This window comes from Bos mutus, chromosome 10 (assembly GCF_027580195.1).
Source record: "Bos mutus isolate GX-2022 chromosome 10, NWIPB_WYAK_1.1, whole genome shotgun sequence".
NCBI lineage: Eukaryota > Metazoa > Chordata > Mammalia > Artiodactyla > Bovidae > Bos > Bos mutus.
In genome coordinates, this window is record NC_091626.1 from 97,479,352 (window position 1) to 97,496,874 (window position 17,523).

The 17,523-nt window shown below is 54.5% G+C and overlaps 1 protein-coding gene across 1 annotated transcript; it reads left to right on the plus strand.

Annotated features, from left to right (window-relative positions):
* The first annotated feature begins 2,929 nt into the window (after positions 1 to 2,929).
* Positions 2,930 to 8,677, plus strand: ZDHHC22 (zinc finger DHHC-type palmitoyltransferase 22). The gene is made up of 2 exons (XM_005899951.3): positions 2,930 to 3,455; positions 8,412 to 8,677. Exons 1-2 carry the CDS (start codon positions 2,930 to 2,932, stop codon positions 8,675 to 8,677), a joined length of 792 nt encoding a protein of 263 aa, XP_005900013.2.
* Positions 8,678 to 17,523: the final 8,846 nt, after the last annotated feature.

Here is a 17,523-nt window from a genome sequence, read left to right on the forward strand (position 1 = left end):
TGTTCAAGCTCTGTGTCTGGATAAATGGTTCAGTTATATCCCTTTCTCCCAAGTCAGAGCTCCCTCTGGGTCTCAGGGTGATGCTGGGCTGTGTAGAGGCTGAGAGCAGCTACATTAGTTCAAATCCAGGCTCTGCCACTTACCCGCCGTATGTCCTTGGGCATGTGAACTTAGCTCCTCCGTGCCTCAGTCTCCTTATCCATACAACGGACGTCACAGAGCTTCTGCTGAGGATGAACAAAGCTGCCTCATGCTAAAGGCTTAGCATAGTGCCTGGTTCCCAGTAAGGGCCCAACAAATAGAGTCAATAATTACAAATGAATGCTCAAATAGCGTTCACCCTGTGCAGGCACGGTTTAAGCTCTTTACATAGATTGTTGTCATATAAGCTCACTTCTCTCTTTTACAGATGGAGAAACTGGAATCTGAAGATCACCCAGCTGTGAATGATGGACATTCAGACCCTGGGGCAGACAGGCTCCAGGGTCGGGGCTCTCAAGCCATCACCACAAGGACACTGATCTTCAAGGGTGGTCGCCCCCCAGGGAAAAGCTGAACTCCTAATCCCCTCCGATTTCCTCAGTATGAGAAGGACGGGAGAGGATGGAAGGGTCTCAGCCACAGTGGGGAGGGAAGGAGCAGATGACGATGAGGGAGCCTCCACATCAGGGCTGAACCCAGAGCTCACAGCTGGACTGGTGGCTGAAGTCAGGCGGGGAGCCCCAGCCCGCTCCAGAGGAACGAGGTGGGGGAAGGTTGGGGAGGGGAGCAAGTCCACGAAGCTGAGCGGGGTGGCCAGAGCGCCGCCCCCAGGAGGGAAGGGAGGGTTGGCGGGGCTCTGGGAAGGGCGGGGTGGCGGGGGGATGCCCAGCTGCCGTCCCCGCCGCCTCCTGGCCCCCACTCGCCGGCGCCCAAGTGGGAGGACGGCAGCTGCCCGCTCCCTCCTCCCGACACCCCCGCTACCTGCCCGGTCCCCCAGCGAAGCGTGAGGAGGCTGAGAGCCCGTGGGGCCGAGCCCGCAACTTTGCAGCCTCGGGGAGGGCGAGAGCCGGCGTCCGGGGCTCCTCTTGTCGGCGACCAGAGCACGGTGAGTTCCTCTCCCCACCCGCTCTGCGGCGGCGCGGGGGGCGGCTTCCCGGGCGTCTGGGAGGCGGTGGCCGCCCAGCCCGCGGCCGCCCGCGCTGTCTGTCTCGCCGGGGCCCCGGCTGTGCCTCCCTTCTCGGCGGGCGAGGCCGGCGCCAGTGCTGAACGGACAGCTCCCCGCGCGCTAGGGCCGCCCGGGCGGTCCCCGCGGTCCCTTCTCCCGCTCGCGGCTGGGGCTGCGGCCGCCGGCCGTGCGCCCCTCGCAGCCCCCAGCCCGTCCTTCTTCCCGGCGCCGCGGCGCATCTGGAAGCTGCTCCCGCGGCCCCCCTGGCGACCGGCGTGGGGAAGACACTTGCTTCTCGCCGGAGCCTGGGTTGCCGGCACTCTGGGGGTGGGCAGAGCCGCCGCCGCCGCAGCCCCCCCCGGAGCGTCTGGCGGAGGGGCGGTGAGGGGCCCCCAGCGACCAACCCCAGTGGTCTCAGCCCTGCGCCGAGACCCCCGCCGCTGACAGAGGCCCGCGGTCCCTACGGCGGCCGCCAGTCTCCTGGGGGCTCCGGCACCTGCAAAGGCGACTCCAAGGTGATCAGTCACCCGATTGGCACGGGACAGCCTGGACCGAGGCCTCATGGCATTCGCCCATCCTGGGTGCAACAACCCTTCCTAGAACTTTTCTCGAGTCTCAGGCTCGCCTACTCCCGAGCCCCTGGAAAAGTTCTCGCGGGCGCCCAGAATCCTATTTTTCAGTGGCTTCCGAAGCTGGGCAGGAACCGGGACTGTGAGGGGCGAGGGGGGATAAATGTATTGGTGCGGGGCTGCAATCCGCGGCGGGGGTAGGTCCGCTGAAAGGCTGGCCAAGCAACCACTTCTGTGCCCGGGGAGAGCTTGTTGGCATCGAAAGGGTTTCGGCGGCGCCATCGGGGTTGTTTGGGTTTCTCGCACCAGGAGGGCGGGAGGCAGGCGCAAAGTGGGTGGCGGTGGGAGGGGGCGCAGGGGGATTTTAATTTCGTCGCCTCTTTGCCAAGAAATAGCTAGGGCAGTCAGCAGTCGGAGAGATGGACTGAGCAAAACCAGCTGACCCTGGTATTCCGGTGTGCCCCCCCACCCCCGCCTCCTAAATGTGTGTGTGAATGTATTGATTGTTGTCATTGATTTTTCTAAGAAGCCAGGTGGCAGCGGCTGCTATGTGTACACTCAGACACACACAAACACAGATACACAGGCGCACACACAGATTACACACATAGAATCACACACAAGGAACAGCCCCCCACACCCCATGCAAACATCAGGGGACCCACAGGCACATGTACCCCCAAAGCTCTTTGGGGTATGGGTAAGATTGCTGAGTACTGCTCAAGATGAGGGGTGGGGCAGAGAAAGGGGAGGTGAAACAGGATCGTCAGGAGGTCATTTCCATCTGCCCCCACCCCAGATCTTCTGCTTTGTCCTCCTAGGGGTCGGAGGGAGAAATCTCAAACCCAGGCACGTTTCCACTGCCATAGAGGAGAAGAGCCCTAGCTCCCCTCCCCCATCCCATCTCCTACAGACTAGGAACAAGCCCTTGACCTAGCCTTCCTCCTGCCTGACTCCCGGGGGGCTCCAGGGTGCTGAGGTTGCTCAAAAATGGAGGAGGCAGACACCAGGACGTAGGGCTTGGCCCCCAGAGGCCATGGTGATCTCAGGGTGTCATGCCTGCTGGGTCACGGTTAGGGAGAAGAGGAGGGGCGATCTAAGGGACGTGGATTTTCATGGAGCAGAACAGACAGAACTGGGGAGCACCCTAGGGCACCCTCGGGACACTGCGGTAAGTCTCCCTCTCCTTGGACCCTTAGGAATGTGATCGAGGATGCTGGCCCTGAGGCTGCTCAACGTGGTGGCCCCCGCCTACTTCCTGTGCATCGCCCTGGTGACCTTGGTGCTGCAGCTCTTCCTGTTTCTGCCCCGCATGCGTGAGGACCCCACGGCCGCCCGCCTCTTCTCGCCCGCCCTGCTCCACGGGGCGCTCTTCCTGTTCCTCTCCGCCAACGCCCTGGGCAACTATGTCCTGGTCATCCAGAACTCCCCGGACGACCTGGATGCCTGCCAGGGGGCTGAGGCCAGGAGGGCCCTGTGCCCCCCGCCCAGCACCCACTTCTGCCGCGTGTGCGCCAGAGTCACCCTGAGGCACGACCACCACTGTTTCTTCACCGGCAACTGCATCGGAAGCAGGAACATGCGAAACTTCATCCTGTTCTGCCTCTACACCTCGCTGGCTTGCCTCTACTCCATGGTGGCCGGCGTGGCCTACATCTCCGCGGTCCTGTCCATCTCCTTCGCCCACCCCCTGGCCTTCCTCACGCTCCTTCCCACCTCCATCAGCCAGTTCTTCTCTGGTGAGTGGGCCTTGGCAGGCAGGTTGGGCCCTACATGGACACCTTCCACCTCAACCCTACATTTGCCAGGTTTAGCAAATAATATACAGGATGACCAGTTACACTGTAATTTCAGATAAAACAATGCTTAACTTTTCATTACAAGTATTTCCCGAATATTGCAGGGGATACATTCATACTAGTTTTTTTGTTTGTTGTTTGTTTTGTTTTGTTATCAATTTGAAATTTAAACTAACAGGGCATCTATGTCACCTGGCAACCTCTCTCTCCACCCCCATCCTCATTCATTATCTCATTGGGTGCCACTGTCCATGCGCTCATAGAACTGTGGCCATCCAGGTAATACATCTGCTCTGTAGCAGGCAGGGCTGAGTGCTGGCAATCCCTCCATGCAGCCTGGAGGTAGCCCCACGCTATGACCTTCCTCTGCCTGGACGCCAGTCCGGCTCACTCATTCCTCCAAGGACTTTGGCCTCTAAAGATCTTGCCAACCAACTACAGGAGGGTTGACCAGGGTGCTGGGCCAGTCCTGCCCTTCTACCCATTATATTTGACCCCACCAGGTTGTTCTCCGGTCTACAGATGGCTCAGAGCAAAGAGCACCCTGGTTGGAGTTGTAGTCATATTTAATGACTCCATCTTCACACCAGTGTCATGGGACTGGCGGGGCATCTGACCCTCCAGGAGGCTCTTACACCTGTAGGAGTCAGGTGTGTGTGGGCCCTCACACTGGGGTCAGCTAGGCACCCTGGTGAGGGCTGTACCTTGTAAAGTGTACCCCAAGGAGACTGGGGTATCAAGGCCCAAAGGGACCTGGCCCCTGGTGGCAGTTCTTACCACCTTACCTGGCCTTGAAATCTGCCCTGACCTCATTTCCTTCACTTCGCCCACCCTGGCCCTGACTGTCTTGGTTCTTACAATCAGTAGCATATATATATATATATATAGACAGGTAGCCGTGTGTGTATGATGTTATTTCCGTTTCTCATGAAGAAACAGACTCAGATGGGATCAAATGGCTGTCCAGTATCTTTATTTACGAATGACAGCCTCTGGCCTGCCTCCCAGGTCTTTATAGACAACACACAACAGCTCAGGACAAATGGTTTGTGTCCTCCCCCACTGACCTTTCAGGGACAAAGAAAGACAGAATACAGCTACTTCCACTGAGAACCCCAAATGGTTGTGGTATGTCTGGGCTGGATGCTCATATGAAATTCTGCTCTACTCTGGGGAAGCAGCATCTTGGTCTTTCGTTGGGGCTGTAGCCCAGTCCTTAGACAGAGAACTTGGTGCCATTTGGCAGTGGGAACACAGAGGCCCAGGAAGGACTCAGCAATGAGGGCTGTCTTGAGGGCTGGTGGTTGAGTTGGGCCCAGAACTCAGAGCTCTCGGGGCCTTCTGGACCCAGGCGGGCGCCAGCATGGGAGGCTGCCGGGGACTGAAATAACCAGGCTGGGGGAGGGCAGGTGGGTGGGTTAGGGGGTGGAGTGTGAGCACAGCAGGTGGAGGAAGGAGGAGAGCCAGAGAGCCTGATAACACTTCCTTTTCCAAGTAGTCTTATTCACATAAAAATGGATGCTTCCTAAGGGAGGATGTTGAAATGGTTTGATTTGAGATAAGCCTGGCCTTGAGGACTGTCCATATGTGCTAGGTTTGGGAGACAGGAAAGTAAGGAAGAGAGACCTCTTGCTTTAATCTGATGGGGAAACAGAGCCAGTCAGTCCCTTTCTTGGGGCCCAGATCCTGGTTCCAGCAGAAGAATAAGCCCCACTATCTTTTACCTCCTCGCCAGACCCCCTAGTAAAGGAGGCCTCGATTTCTAATCTCCAACTGTCTCATCTCACCTTCCTCCTTTGCCAGGCTTTCATCTTTCCCCTTGGAGAAGGGAATGGCAACCCACTCCAGTACTCTTGCCTGGAGAATCCCATGGATAGAGGAGCCTGGCAGGCTACAGACCACGGGGTTGCAAAGAAGTCAGACATGACTGAGCGACTAACACACACCCACACACACACACACACACATCTTTCCCCTTGCCAGCCTTTCTCTCCCCTGCCCTTACACACACCTCCCCTATTCAGCTTCTCCCTCACTTCTTAACACAAATGGTTGAGGCTCCCCCCGACTTCTCATCTGCTCAGGAAGCTGGGTGGATAGGAGGGTGTTAAAAGGAACAAAGTTGCCCAGGCTGACCTGTCCTCAACTGTGGGGCTGCTCCTAAAGCAGATCTGCCACCAGAGTATGGGATGGCTGCGAATGTGGGCCCTGGGGGCGAAAACTGGGATGGGTCTTCAGATGGCTACTGCCCACACACCCTCAGTTGGTGCCAGAGAAGGACTGGCCAGTGACATTTTTAGAAGTTGTTCTTTCTTTTGGCTTTATGGGACCACGCAGGTTGTGTCACCTCTCTGAGCCTCATTCTTCTCATCTGAGAAATGGAGGTGATGCCATCTGACCTGTGTTCATGGCACTTGGAAAACTATGCCAGTGTGGTAGGTGCCAAAAAAATCCAGTGGACAAATAAAAAGGTTAATGTTTGTTGGGCAAACTGTATGTGCTACTCACCATGCAGATCTTATTTCAGCCTATCCTCAGGACAAGTCTGTAAGATAAGTATTATTATATAATTCTTAAAGACTCAGCAACCAAAGGTTAACGAGGATAAGTTGCTTTGGAACACACAGTATCAAACCCAAGATTTGGACTCAGGGCTCCTAGCATCCAGAGCCCATATTCTTCCTACCATACTGCTTTCCTGGGGCTGCCCCTCTGAAGTTGCTTCTTGATGATTGAGCCACTTTGGGAGGGAGGGAGCTTCTTATCCCTGGATGGATGTTAAAGATCTGGGTGACGTTCTGTCAAAGGTGCTTGGTGGGAAACCGGGCTGGAGAGACTGGATGGTGTGACCGTTTCAACCCATTAGGAAAATTCTGTGATTTTCTAAAAGGAGCAGAGCTATTATTAAATAGTTCAGAGGAGCTGAGGCGGCCAGGCTAGGCATCTTCAAACATTTTGAGAGAAAACAGATCCCCAGAATAGCCTTTTATAGCTGCTGCAAGGGGCCAAGGCAAGGCCACAAGGTCTTTTCTGTATGCCTTGATTTGTGTCAGAAAAAAAGCCTGTGGAAAACAGCTTCCGTCAGCCCAGGCTTGTCCCTGAGGCTGCGTTGCAAGGCAGGCTTGTGGTTGACAGCTCTGATGTTCGCACATCCCAGCTTGCAGGCCCTCTTTGCCTGTCAGCATTCCTGCACCCCAGAGGGCACCGTGGTCCCAGGGTCCTTCATCCTACACGTGGCTGCCTGAGCTAACCTGACGAGGAAGAAGTGGGTCAGAGGCATGGCACAGCCCAAAGTGAGCCTATTCCACTGCTGTTCCCTGCTCCCAGTGCAAGCCAGCTGGACTGAGCGTCCCATCCCTTGGGCAGTGGGACTTATCTGTCCCCAAGTTTGCCAAGAGAAACTTGCTATCAAATCTCCTAGGGCTGAGGGCAAGACAGGGATGCTAATGAGCAAACCTGAGTCATATCCACATCCTCTTGGTTGCTGGGTCCAGCATTGCTCAGATTGGAAAAGTTTTAAAAGCCCAGCCCTCAGGAATCTGGAAATGGAAGCTAGGGGAGATGAGAAGAGGTCCTTGGGGGTCAGGGGAAACTGGAGAAGGGAGGTATATGGTTGAGATTTGCAGGGATGAGTAGGTTGTAAGGTGGGGTCTCTGGCAGGCACTTGCATCTCACTGGAGGGAGTGGTGGTGAGCTTGCCCTGCAGGAGAGAGGGGCTGAGGAGGGCTTTTGAGTTCTCTGCTAGGCCCACTGCCCTGATGGCTGGGCAGGTGGAGGCTGCCAAAGTTGTAAATCAGCCAGGTCTCCAAGCCCTGGAAAGGAGAAGGAGAAAGCTTGATGGTCTTAGGAGTTAAACTTGAGCCTCTTTTGGAGGTAATCTCCTTATCTGTGAAGGATGCTGAGCAGGGAGGGCTGAGCTGAGTGTGAACCAGAATGCTGGCCACTGGGCACACAGTGTCCCTGAATGATGCAACCCTGTGGAATTATTGCTATTCTATCCACTTTACATTATGAGCAAACTGCAACTCAGAGAGGTTAAGAAACTTGTGAAAGGCCACAGAGCTGGGAGATTCAAACTTAGCAAGGACCGACCACTCCAGCTCGGAAGGAGAATGGTGAATCACTTACTCAGTGGATGTTTAAGCCAGTCATGCAGAGTGCTGATTTAGAGGGGTTTAATGGAGGTTCAGCTCAAGGCAGGGGGCTAGACTGACAACCTTGGGGGCCTTTTCCAGCCTTAGCAAGCTCTGATAGGACAGCTCTGGTCGAAAGTTCCAGTGGCCATACTGTCCTCTTTTTAACATTGATAATTGAATTATCCTCTGCACTGCCCTGAAGCTCGTGACTTCTTCTTGATGACGAGGCCCTGTTCTCCATCATGCTGTCACTTTCCTGAATCCTCCCAGCCAGTGCTCACAGCTCCGAAGTCAGCAGGCTTTGCAGTCCAGACAGTTGCCCAAGCACCATCTCCCTGTCCAGGGTCTTCAGCTCACCCTTCTCTCCTTCTGAGAAAACCCCCTTCTCCCTGTTTCTAGCCCCCAAAGAGAAGGCAGAGAGACAGATGGGAAGCACTGACCCTGAGCAAAGGTTAGCATCTAGGCACTGCCCATAGGAGTTTCCTTTCCTTCTCCCCCACGTCCCCAGCGCTCCTCTCTCGCCTCAGAAGCCATCAGCACTAAGAAAAAGTTAGGACAACTAGTCCTCTCCCTCGCCACAGCGCTGAGACTGCTACAAAATGTAGTTTCAGTCTCATTCATCTCCCTCTCTCCGGAGCGGAAAGCGCCTGCCTGGATCGCAGTCTCCTACGTGGCCAGAATGTAAAGTGAGTCTGGTGTTTCCCCGCCCTCTGCAGGAGCTGTCCTCGGTTCTGAAATTTGTTTTCCCCGCCCTCTGCAGGAGCTGTCCTCGGTTCTGAAATGTTCGTCATCCTCATGCTTTATCTCTGGTTTGCCATTGGCCTGGCCTGCGCTGGCTTCTGCTGCCATCAGCTGCTGTTGATTCTCCGGGGGCAGACCCGCCACCAGGTGCGGAAGGGGGTGGCGGTGAGGTCCCGGCCTTGGCGCAAGAACTTACAGGAGGTCTTCGGGAAGAGGTGGCTGTTGGGCCTGCTGGTCCCCATGTTCAATGTTGGAAACGAGAGCTGCAAGCAGCGGGACAAGTAGCAGGTGCTCCCATCACTCCTCTGCGTGTGTGTGTCTGTCTTGACTCCTTGTGAACATGAGACCACAGCACCCCGTCTCCACCCATGACCCACTACAACTTTGGACTGGTAAGGTCCTAGCATCCATCCCTGGTCTATAACACCAGAGAACTGTGTTGGTTCTCAAGGAGGAAAGATGGCCACCCAGGCATTGCTAGGCTCCCCCATGAGCCAGCCTGGTGGCTGATTACTGCTCAGAGGCCTCTGTTTTTGTTTCCATCCCTTGGGTGCCTGCTTTCCCCCTCTGCCTGGTCCATACACTCTCTACCAAGTCTCTTGTCATCATTGCTATCCGCTAGAGCTTTTCCTTTCAACCCTAGACTAGGAGTGGGGAGCGGATTCTTACTGCTGGTATGATGCTCCCTAAAGGCCTGAAATCTGGCAAAAATGTTTAGAATGACCACGGGTGAGAGGCAGCCAAGTCAGCTCTGCCAACTGCTAGTGAGGTTGGGAAAGGAGGATCGTGTGTCCTCGTCTCTGTGGAACTGTGGACAGTGGAAGGAAAAAAGAACTCAGTAGCTTGCTGCCCAGCCCCCAAGTTGCAAGGCCTTTTCTCTGGGAGATAGAAGCCAACAGCCTGAGATTTTCCAGCTGCTGTCTCCTGTCCTCCCCACCCGAGCTGGGCCCCCCAGCCCAGTCCAGGACCTGGCTGGATGCTTCTTTTCCCTGGCACTCTTCCAGCCTTTGCCATTGGTCTCCAAACTCCAGGTCTTCCATAGATGATAGGAAGACAAGGGAGAAGGGAAGGGAGATACTGATGAATGAGAGAGGTGTGTGACTACACAGCCACATAGATGAGGGCACGTGTACATGTCTGTGTGTGTGTGGGGTGGCTGGTGGTGAGGAATGTTGTTACGAAAATAGAGTCAGAATAGGAGGAGAGAGGGTCACGCAGAGATTGGGCACTGGAATATTTTAGGACTGAGAATGAGGGTTGCAAATGGGCTTATTTCTGAAGGACATTCTAGCAGCTAAAGCTGCTCAATGTTTGAATGGTTGCCTGGGGATATAATGAGTGTCCCACAACTGGAGGTATTCCAGAAGGGACTGGGCAGTCATCTAATAGGTGTGCTGTGGAAGGAATTTCTGCTCAGGGCCAGGGAAAGGAAGCTCCTTTCCACCCCACGACTCCAGTGTCCTCTTCCTGAGCACAAAAGGACCCCTTGCCAGGTCAGGAGGCAAGGCGTGCTGCAGAGATGCCTGGGAGTTATTTGCTTTCATAGAGGATGAGGCAGGTAGGGAGGGGTCTGAAAATCATGATGCAAACTTTCAGGACCACTGGGTATTAATGCTAGTTGAGGGTGTCAGCATTTGAGATCAGGGGCATGGAGCCATTTCCGGAGCAGGTTGGGGCAGTGGTGGGGAAAGCAAAGCTGGAAGGGGATGCTCAACTCCGAGGAGGGAGACAGGAAGAGTTGAGGCTCAAGAAGGGGGGAGCAGAATATAGGGGTGCAAATAGGAGACCAACCCTGACTGACTCGGGATGAAGGCGCTGCTGTGCGTTCCGGGGCCCAGATGACCAGACCCCTGGGTTATATGAGGGAGTGGAGACAACACAAATGATCCCTCCTGACTGGGTCCCAAGGCCGTTCTGCCATCCAGCCTGCTGAAGCCCAGACTCTGCAGCGTCCAGCTGGTGGTCACAGCGACCCTGACCATGGCTGCACAACACCTCACAACACCTTGAGCTCTTGAGCAGAGCTTGGGAAGTTTCTGCCTTCATGCCTCCAGAGAACTGATGTAGTAACAGTGCCTCCCGCTCATACTTCTCCCTCTTATATTCATGCATTCATTCATGCCTCCTGCTGTATTTATTGAGCACCAACTATGTGCCAAGTCTCTATCAGGCACTGGTATACAACACTGAACAAGATGGTGAGATCCCTGCCTCTGGGAGCATCCCGTTGCTGTCCCCATGCACTGACTCCCACCCCCTGAAAAATGGTTACTCTGCTGTCTCGTTAGACAGCAGGACAGGTCATTTGGAGGGGAAGGATGTGGCAAAGGGGGTGAAACGGGGCTCCCAGGCTTCCAGGATGGAGGGGTTATTGGGGGGGGGAGCATGCTCACCCTCAGTTCTGACCACACTGAAGCAGTGGGAGTGGAAGAGGAGCAGGGAGACCCCAAAACTCAGGCTTGGAAGCCAGCCCTGCCATGCTCCAACTCCTGGAGGCTCAGCCCTTGTGAAGGAGCAAAAGACAGATGATGCAGGGAGTCATCTCCTGGCTGGTGGTGGGGAGGTTGCCAGGTGTGGGGCTTGAGTAATATTTGTACACATGGCTGAATATTGTCAGTAAAGAACATCAATAAAATATGTGGTTTTAAATTGGATTTGACGTGGTTGCTTTGGCAATGTCATTGGTAGCAGGGCTGGCCAGGCTGGAATGCACAGACACAGTCATACTAACTGCTAAAATGCTGAAGGTAAGAATTAACAATGCTTCTGTCCCAGCAGGTAAATACCCACTGTCCATAATCCACCTCTGCTCTCCCAGCTGCTCCTGCTCCTCCCCTGGGGTCCCGGGCTCTCCTCGCAAGTCAGCAATGAAAAGGGCAATGCCTGGCAGCTGCATGGGACCCCCAGGACCCTGCTCCTGCCCTTCAGCCAGTGCCCATTGTGAGGGGTCAAGGTTGTGCTGTGTGGCTGGTAAAAGCGTGGGCATCACCTGGCTGGAGACAGGTCTGCATGCTAGGATCTGCGGACCCACAGGCACCAGGGATGGAATGGCTAACCCTGCCTCCTCCTCCCTCTCCTTCCCATGTCAGAGGACAGCTGAGGAGTCCACCCAGTCTTCCATCTCATCCAGAACTCAGCAGCACTGAGAATCAGCCAGGGAGCCCTGCCCTCTCGGCTCCTACAGTATCAGGACACCTTGAGCTACCCAGCCCTGGGAGCTGCTTGAGGGCATTGAGGCCTGAGGGAGGGCCTGGCCCCTGAGAAGGTGAGTGGACATAACCTCTGATGGTATCCAAAGACCTGCAGGCCTGGACTGATGGCGGACACAACTGCAAAGTGCTTGCTACTTGGGCTGTTGGAGAACCTCCAGCCTAGGCCAGTGTTGTATACAGTCTGCACTCCCTGAATGCTCACCACCAGGCAACCAGCAAGGCAGCCCCTAGATACGCTGGGGCAGGTGGGGAGGGGGTGCATGGAGTTGCGGTCAGTCCTCAGCACTTTCTAGAGCAGGAGCCATCTGTACTCCACCAGGCAGAGACATCTGCCTTGTTCACCATCTTGCCCTGGATGCCACCGGCGGCTAAGCACATAGCAGATGATTGATAAACACTGACCGAATGTTTGCACAGGTCAGTGCTTATTCGCACGTCCCATATGTCTTCTTCCCCTAATGTGCCCAGCACTGGATTCTGCACACAGTGGGGCTAGAAGACAGATGAGACAGCTGTTCTCCAAGGGTTCACACCCTGGGAGAGGTTCCTGGGAGTGCTCGGAGGAAGGAGAGAGAATACCCAGATGTAGGGGACTTCTGGGTGGGTAGGGTAAGGTAGGGGAGGGTAGATGAGGTCTCAGCAGGTGGAGGGACCTGGGGAGGGCTGCCCGGGTGGAGGGAACAGGCCTGGAGCCTTGGAGTGAGTGTGGAATGGTAAGCATAGGGGACATTACAGAAGGAGTTAAGGCTAAGAGATGGGACCTGAGCAGAGGGGCCTTGAATGCCAAGCTAAGAAATCTAGAATGAATTTGACAGGTCATAGGGAATACTTTGGCTACCTGATGCAAAGAACTGAGTCCTTGGGAAAGACCCTGATGCTGGGAAAGATTGAAGGCGGGAGGAGAAGGGGAGGACAGAGGATGAGATGGTTGGATGGCATCACCAACTCGATGGACATGAGTTTGAGCAAGTTCTGGGAGTTGGTGATGGACAGGGAGGCCTGGCGTGCTGCAGTCCATGGGGTCGCAGAGTTGGACACAATTGAGCGACTGAACTGAACTGACTGAGGGAACCATTGAAGGTTTGAGCAAGGGGATTACCTGATTAGATCTAGAATTCAGAAATGGAGCCTTGGCAGGTAGACTGGAAGTGGGAGGGACCCGATAGGAGGCATTTGCCACAGTCTGAGTGTAGTGTAACCAGGGTCTGGGTGGTTAGCGGCTGTGGGCTGGTAAGGAGGGGGGATGCCAAAGCCACTTCACAGACAGGGAGCATGACCAGAGAGCTACTGGGGAAAGATCCAAAGTGATCCTGAAGGGTAGAAGTGGGGTGATCAGGGTGCCCTCTAGAGGCAGGCCAGCAGGAGCCCTGGAGTTGGGAGAACGTGACTCTAGGTGGGGTCCTGGGTGGGGTTCAGGGCCCCCTGAAGCACTTTGACACTGTCACTGGCCCATCATTGGCTGGCAGTTGATGGTGTCACTAATAACCACCCTGCAACCCTGAGTGGAAGAAGAGGGTCAGAGCTTACTTTAACGTACAACTCTCTGGCTCCCAAAACCGGGGGTCAGGAACCATCTGCCCGTGGCAATAGAGGTCACAGGTCCTCTGGCCTCCACACCCAGTATCAGATGGAGTGATACACTGGGCTCCTCAATGTTCAAGAACCAAAGGAGCTTTGGGATAACGATGTACTTGAGGAGACCTAAACCATATCGCCCTCACTGTAATGAGGAGCCAGTCCTAGGTCCTAGCAGGCATCTTTCAGCCAGTCTCCTCCCCTAAGAACACAGCTGTCCCCGTCATTCCATGCATTTGGCCCCCCAAGTTTCCTGGCTCCTTTCTGTTACCCTGCATCTTCCGACTGGCCTCACTGCTCCCCCTGCTTCTGGGCATGCTCTCAGGGATGCTTGAGAGGCAGCCCCTCCTGCTGGGGAGAAAGGAGGGCTGGGCAGGGAGCAAGGATACCTGGCTCCCATCTTATCCCAGGTGCTATAGAGGTGAGGCAGAACCCTGGTCCTGCTCACCAGCCAAGGTGAGCCTGTTGGTGTGGTGAGGTGGGGAGGGGAGCTCAGCTGTTCTTGATGTTGGTCTCTGCTTCTGCCTTCTTCCTCCCTCTCTGGGTGGTGCAGGCCCAGCTTCTCCACTCATTCCTTAAACTTTCATTGATGCCGACCCAATGCCAGGCAAGATGCCAAGAACCAGGCAGGTGAAGACGACTGAGACCCATTGCTTAATCTAGGGGAGTTCACTGGCAAGACAACCAATGACAGATGGTTGTGGTTCCCACGTATGAGAGCATAGATGGGAGGGAGAGGGACAAGGTGTTAGGGAAGCCTGGGGGAGAGCACTCACTGAGCCATGGGTAAGCTGGAAGACTGCCCAGAGGAGGTGACACCTGGCTCACACAGGATGAATAGGAGTTGGTTGGGCAGAAAAGCAAGGCTGTGGGTGGAAGTGGGGATGGGAAGGACTATCCAGAAGGAGGGATGCCAGGTGATTTCTGGGAATTTCAAGTCTCCATGTACGAGGGATGGGATCATGAGTAGGCAACGTGAGGCCACAGCTGAAGAAGGTTTTTAGTCTTGAGGGCACGTGCTCCCTGTCTCCTCCCTCTGATCACTTCTTATAAAACCTTGACTCAGCCTAAACCTTGGCTCCTCCTAGGTCCAGGCTGTCCCACTTGTGTGCATCAGGCACAAACTAATGTCTAGATCAGCAGGGTCCTCCAGGTTGGAGTCTAAGGCAGGGGGTCATGGTCATTGCTGAGAGTTTCAGCCTGAAGCTGCTGGAGAGCTCAACTGGGACCTCTTTCTGGGCCCAAAGAGGGGCCCCTGGGAACTCCCCCATCCCTCTTTCCTTCCCACCCAGACTCAGCAAATGGGGTTGGAGGAAACTGTTTCTGTCAAGATAGCCTCTGGGAGTAGAGTAGAATTGAAAAGCTGAAAACCCTGAAACGCAGGGAAGACTGCATGATGCACAATCTCCTGTCTTGACTGGTGAGGCCCACATGCCCCTTGTGGCGTGCTGCCCCCTGGTGGACAGCCCCACAACCACATGCCTCTTCCACCCGCCTAGCCCTCTCCCAGCCCCACCACATGCCATGGGGTATGTAGTCCAGCACTGGGGGGATCTTCCTCGACACTTGGCAGCTCTAACTGACTGCCTCCTGCGTGGGTTTGTCTCCCAACTCTACTGTAAGCCGTAGAAGGTGGGAGTGGAGATGATGGATTGCCCCGGATTCCCCCACACCTCGTGCAGAGTGTGGGCCACTGATGCTGCTCTTGCAGTAATTCTGCTGTGAGTGATAATGACCAACATTTTCTGAGCATTCTTTACCTGGCAGATCCTTATCATATACACACTCTACCCGCACTGTTTATTCCTCACAGTAACCCCTCGAGGTGTGCTTTAGTATTACCTCTGTTTTCCAGATAAAGGAACAGAGGCACAGAGAGGTTATATAATTTGCCCAAAGCCTTGTGGCAGAGCTGGAATTTGAACCCAGGCTGCCTGCTCCTGAGTTTATCCTTCTAACCTGACACTAGTTGGTCTTTCTACACGGACTGTTGTAGATACCCAATAAATTTCCTGCTGAAAAGTAACCACGAGTCGAGCTTTTATTCATCAACTCATTGACTGATGGATGCATCCAGCACATTTATTCAGCACTAGGTGTCACTTCCTGGTGGCTGAGACGGTAAAGAATCTGCCTTCCATTCAGGAGACCCAGGTTCGATTCGTGGGTCGGGAAGATCCCCTGGAGAAGGGAATGGTAACCCACTCCAGTATTCTTGCCTAGAGAATTCCATGGACAGAGGAGCCTGGTGGCCCACAGTCCATGGTGTCCAACAAAGAGTCAGACATGACTGAAGCGACTAAGCACGGACTCGCTATGCGATAGGCCCTGGTGGGGACAAAGAGGCCCAAGGCTCAGCCTCTGACTTCATAGAGCAGACAGTCAGCTGTGTAAGGTGGCCGTGCAGATGGAAACAGGCTGACTTCAGAGCCAGTGAGGTGAATCTGGTTCCTCCCAGACTGATGATGATGGCAAGCTGCCCTGGATGAAGCAGCTTCTTCTAGAGGCTGATTGTGGAGGCCTGAGGACAGTACAGGCTGGGGACCCTCCTCCAGGGCTCAGGGACAATGCCCAGCCAGCCGGAAAGGCCTGAGCTGTCTCTGGGCTGCTGCCCTCCCAGGCAGTGTTGTGGCGCCTGCAGGAGGGGACGAAGCGCTGCCAGGAGGCTGAGCTCAGCATCTCTCACACCCACCCCTGGGGACCAGAGCAGGGGAGGCACCAGAGACTCTGAGACGGCCTGGGCTCCGAGGAGAAAGCAGTGCATGCGTCAAAGCTCACCTACAACATACGGGGAGAGAGAAGCCTCCGCAGGGCCCGGAGGACAGCCCGAAGCGAGAGCACGTGGTAACGTCCTCCCGGCGGAAGGCAGCGGATGGCCCATGGCGCAGCAGACGGAGCCGGGCGCTGACCTGGAACCCTGAGCCGACAGAGCTGAGAGCCGGGGCTGGAGGCTTCCAGAAGGGAGCAGTCCTGTGTACGGGATCCTTTCCAGAGTCTCTGTCCCCAAATGCCCCTTTCTGGCCCTCTCGTAATGCCTGAAATCCCCACCACCAATATCTCCTTAAAAAAAATAGCACTGCCCTCATCACCACCAAATTCCTCCTTTCAAATTCTGGGATTGGCTTGAGCTGCTTTCCTTTCCTGTCTCATAGTGAGCTGAGAGTTGGGCCAGACATGGCCTGAATGGGGGATTTTCTCTTATTTTTTTGGCTGTCTTGTATCTTAGTTGCAGCATTTGGGATCCAGTTCCCCAACCAGGGATCAAACCTGGGCTCCCTGCATTGGGAGCAGAGTCTTAGCCACTGGACCACCAGGGAAATCCCTGAATGGGGGCTTTTAGATAGAGAGGAAGCGGGAGTGGCGTCCAAGACGTGGTGCTCTGAGGGGAAGGGGGACCCTGCATAAGCAGAAGTCAGGGTGGGGGGCTCACATATCCCCTATCCAGTAAGTGGCATCTTGGAAAGATCACCACACTGAGTCCAGAGTACCCAGGAGTTCTGATGCTGAGTCCCTGTGTGACCCCGGGCAACTCACTGTCATGACTGGACACTGGACTCTTTTTTTAAAATAGTTAAATATGCAATGTTTAAAACTGAAACCTAGACAGCATATTAAAAAGCAGAGACATTACTTTGCCAACAAAGGTCCGTCTAATCAAAGCTATGGTTTTTCCAGTGGTCATGTATGGATGTGAGAGTTGGACTGTACAGAAAGCTAAGGGCTGAAGAATTGATGCTTTTGAACTGTGGTGTTGGAGAAGACTCTTGAGTCCCTTGGATGGTAAGGAGATCCAGCCAGTCCATCCTAAAGGAAATCAGTCCTGAATATTCATTGGAAGGACTGATGCTGAAGCTGAAACTCCAATACTTTGGCCACCTGATGCGAAGAACTGACTCATTTGAAAAGACCCTGATGCTGGGAAAGATTGAGGGCAGGAGGAGAAGGGGACGACAGAGGATGAGATGGCTGGATGGCATCACCAACTCAATGAACGTGAGTCTGAGTGAACTCTGGGAGTTGGTGATGGACAGGGAGGCCTGGTGTACAGCAGTCCATGGGGTCGCAAAAAGTCGGATACAACTGAGCAACTGAACTGAATGCAATGTTTATTACTGTAATTCACAGTGTTTCAGGTATATAGCAAAGTGATTCAGTTGTATGTATATTTATTTATATGATTCAGTTGCGTGCATATATATATATATATTCTTTTTCAGATTCTTTCCCATTATAGGTTTTTACAAGATACTGATCCCTGTGCTATACAGTAGGTCGTTGTTTATTTTACATATGGCAGTGCATATCTGTTCATCCCAAATTCCTAATTGATCCCTCTCTCTTCCT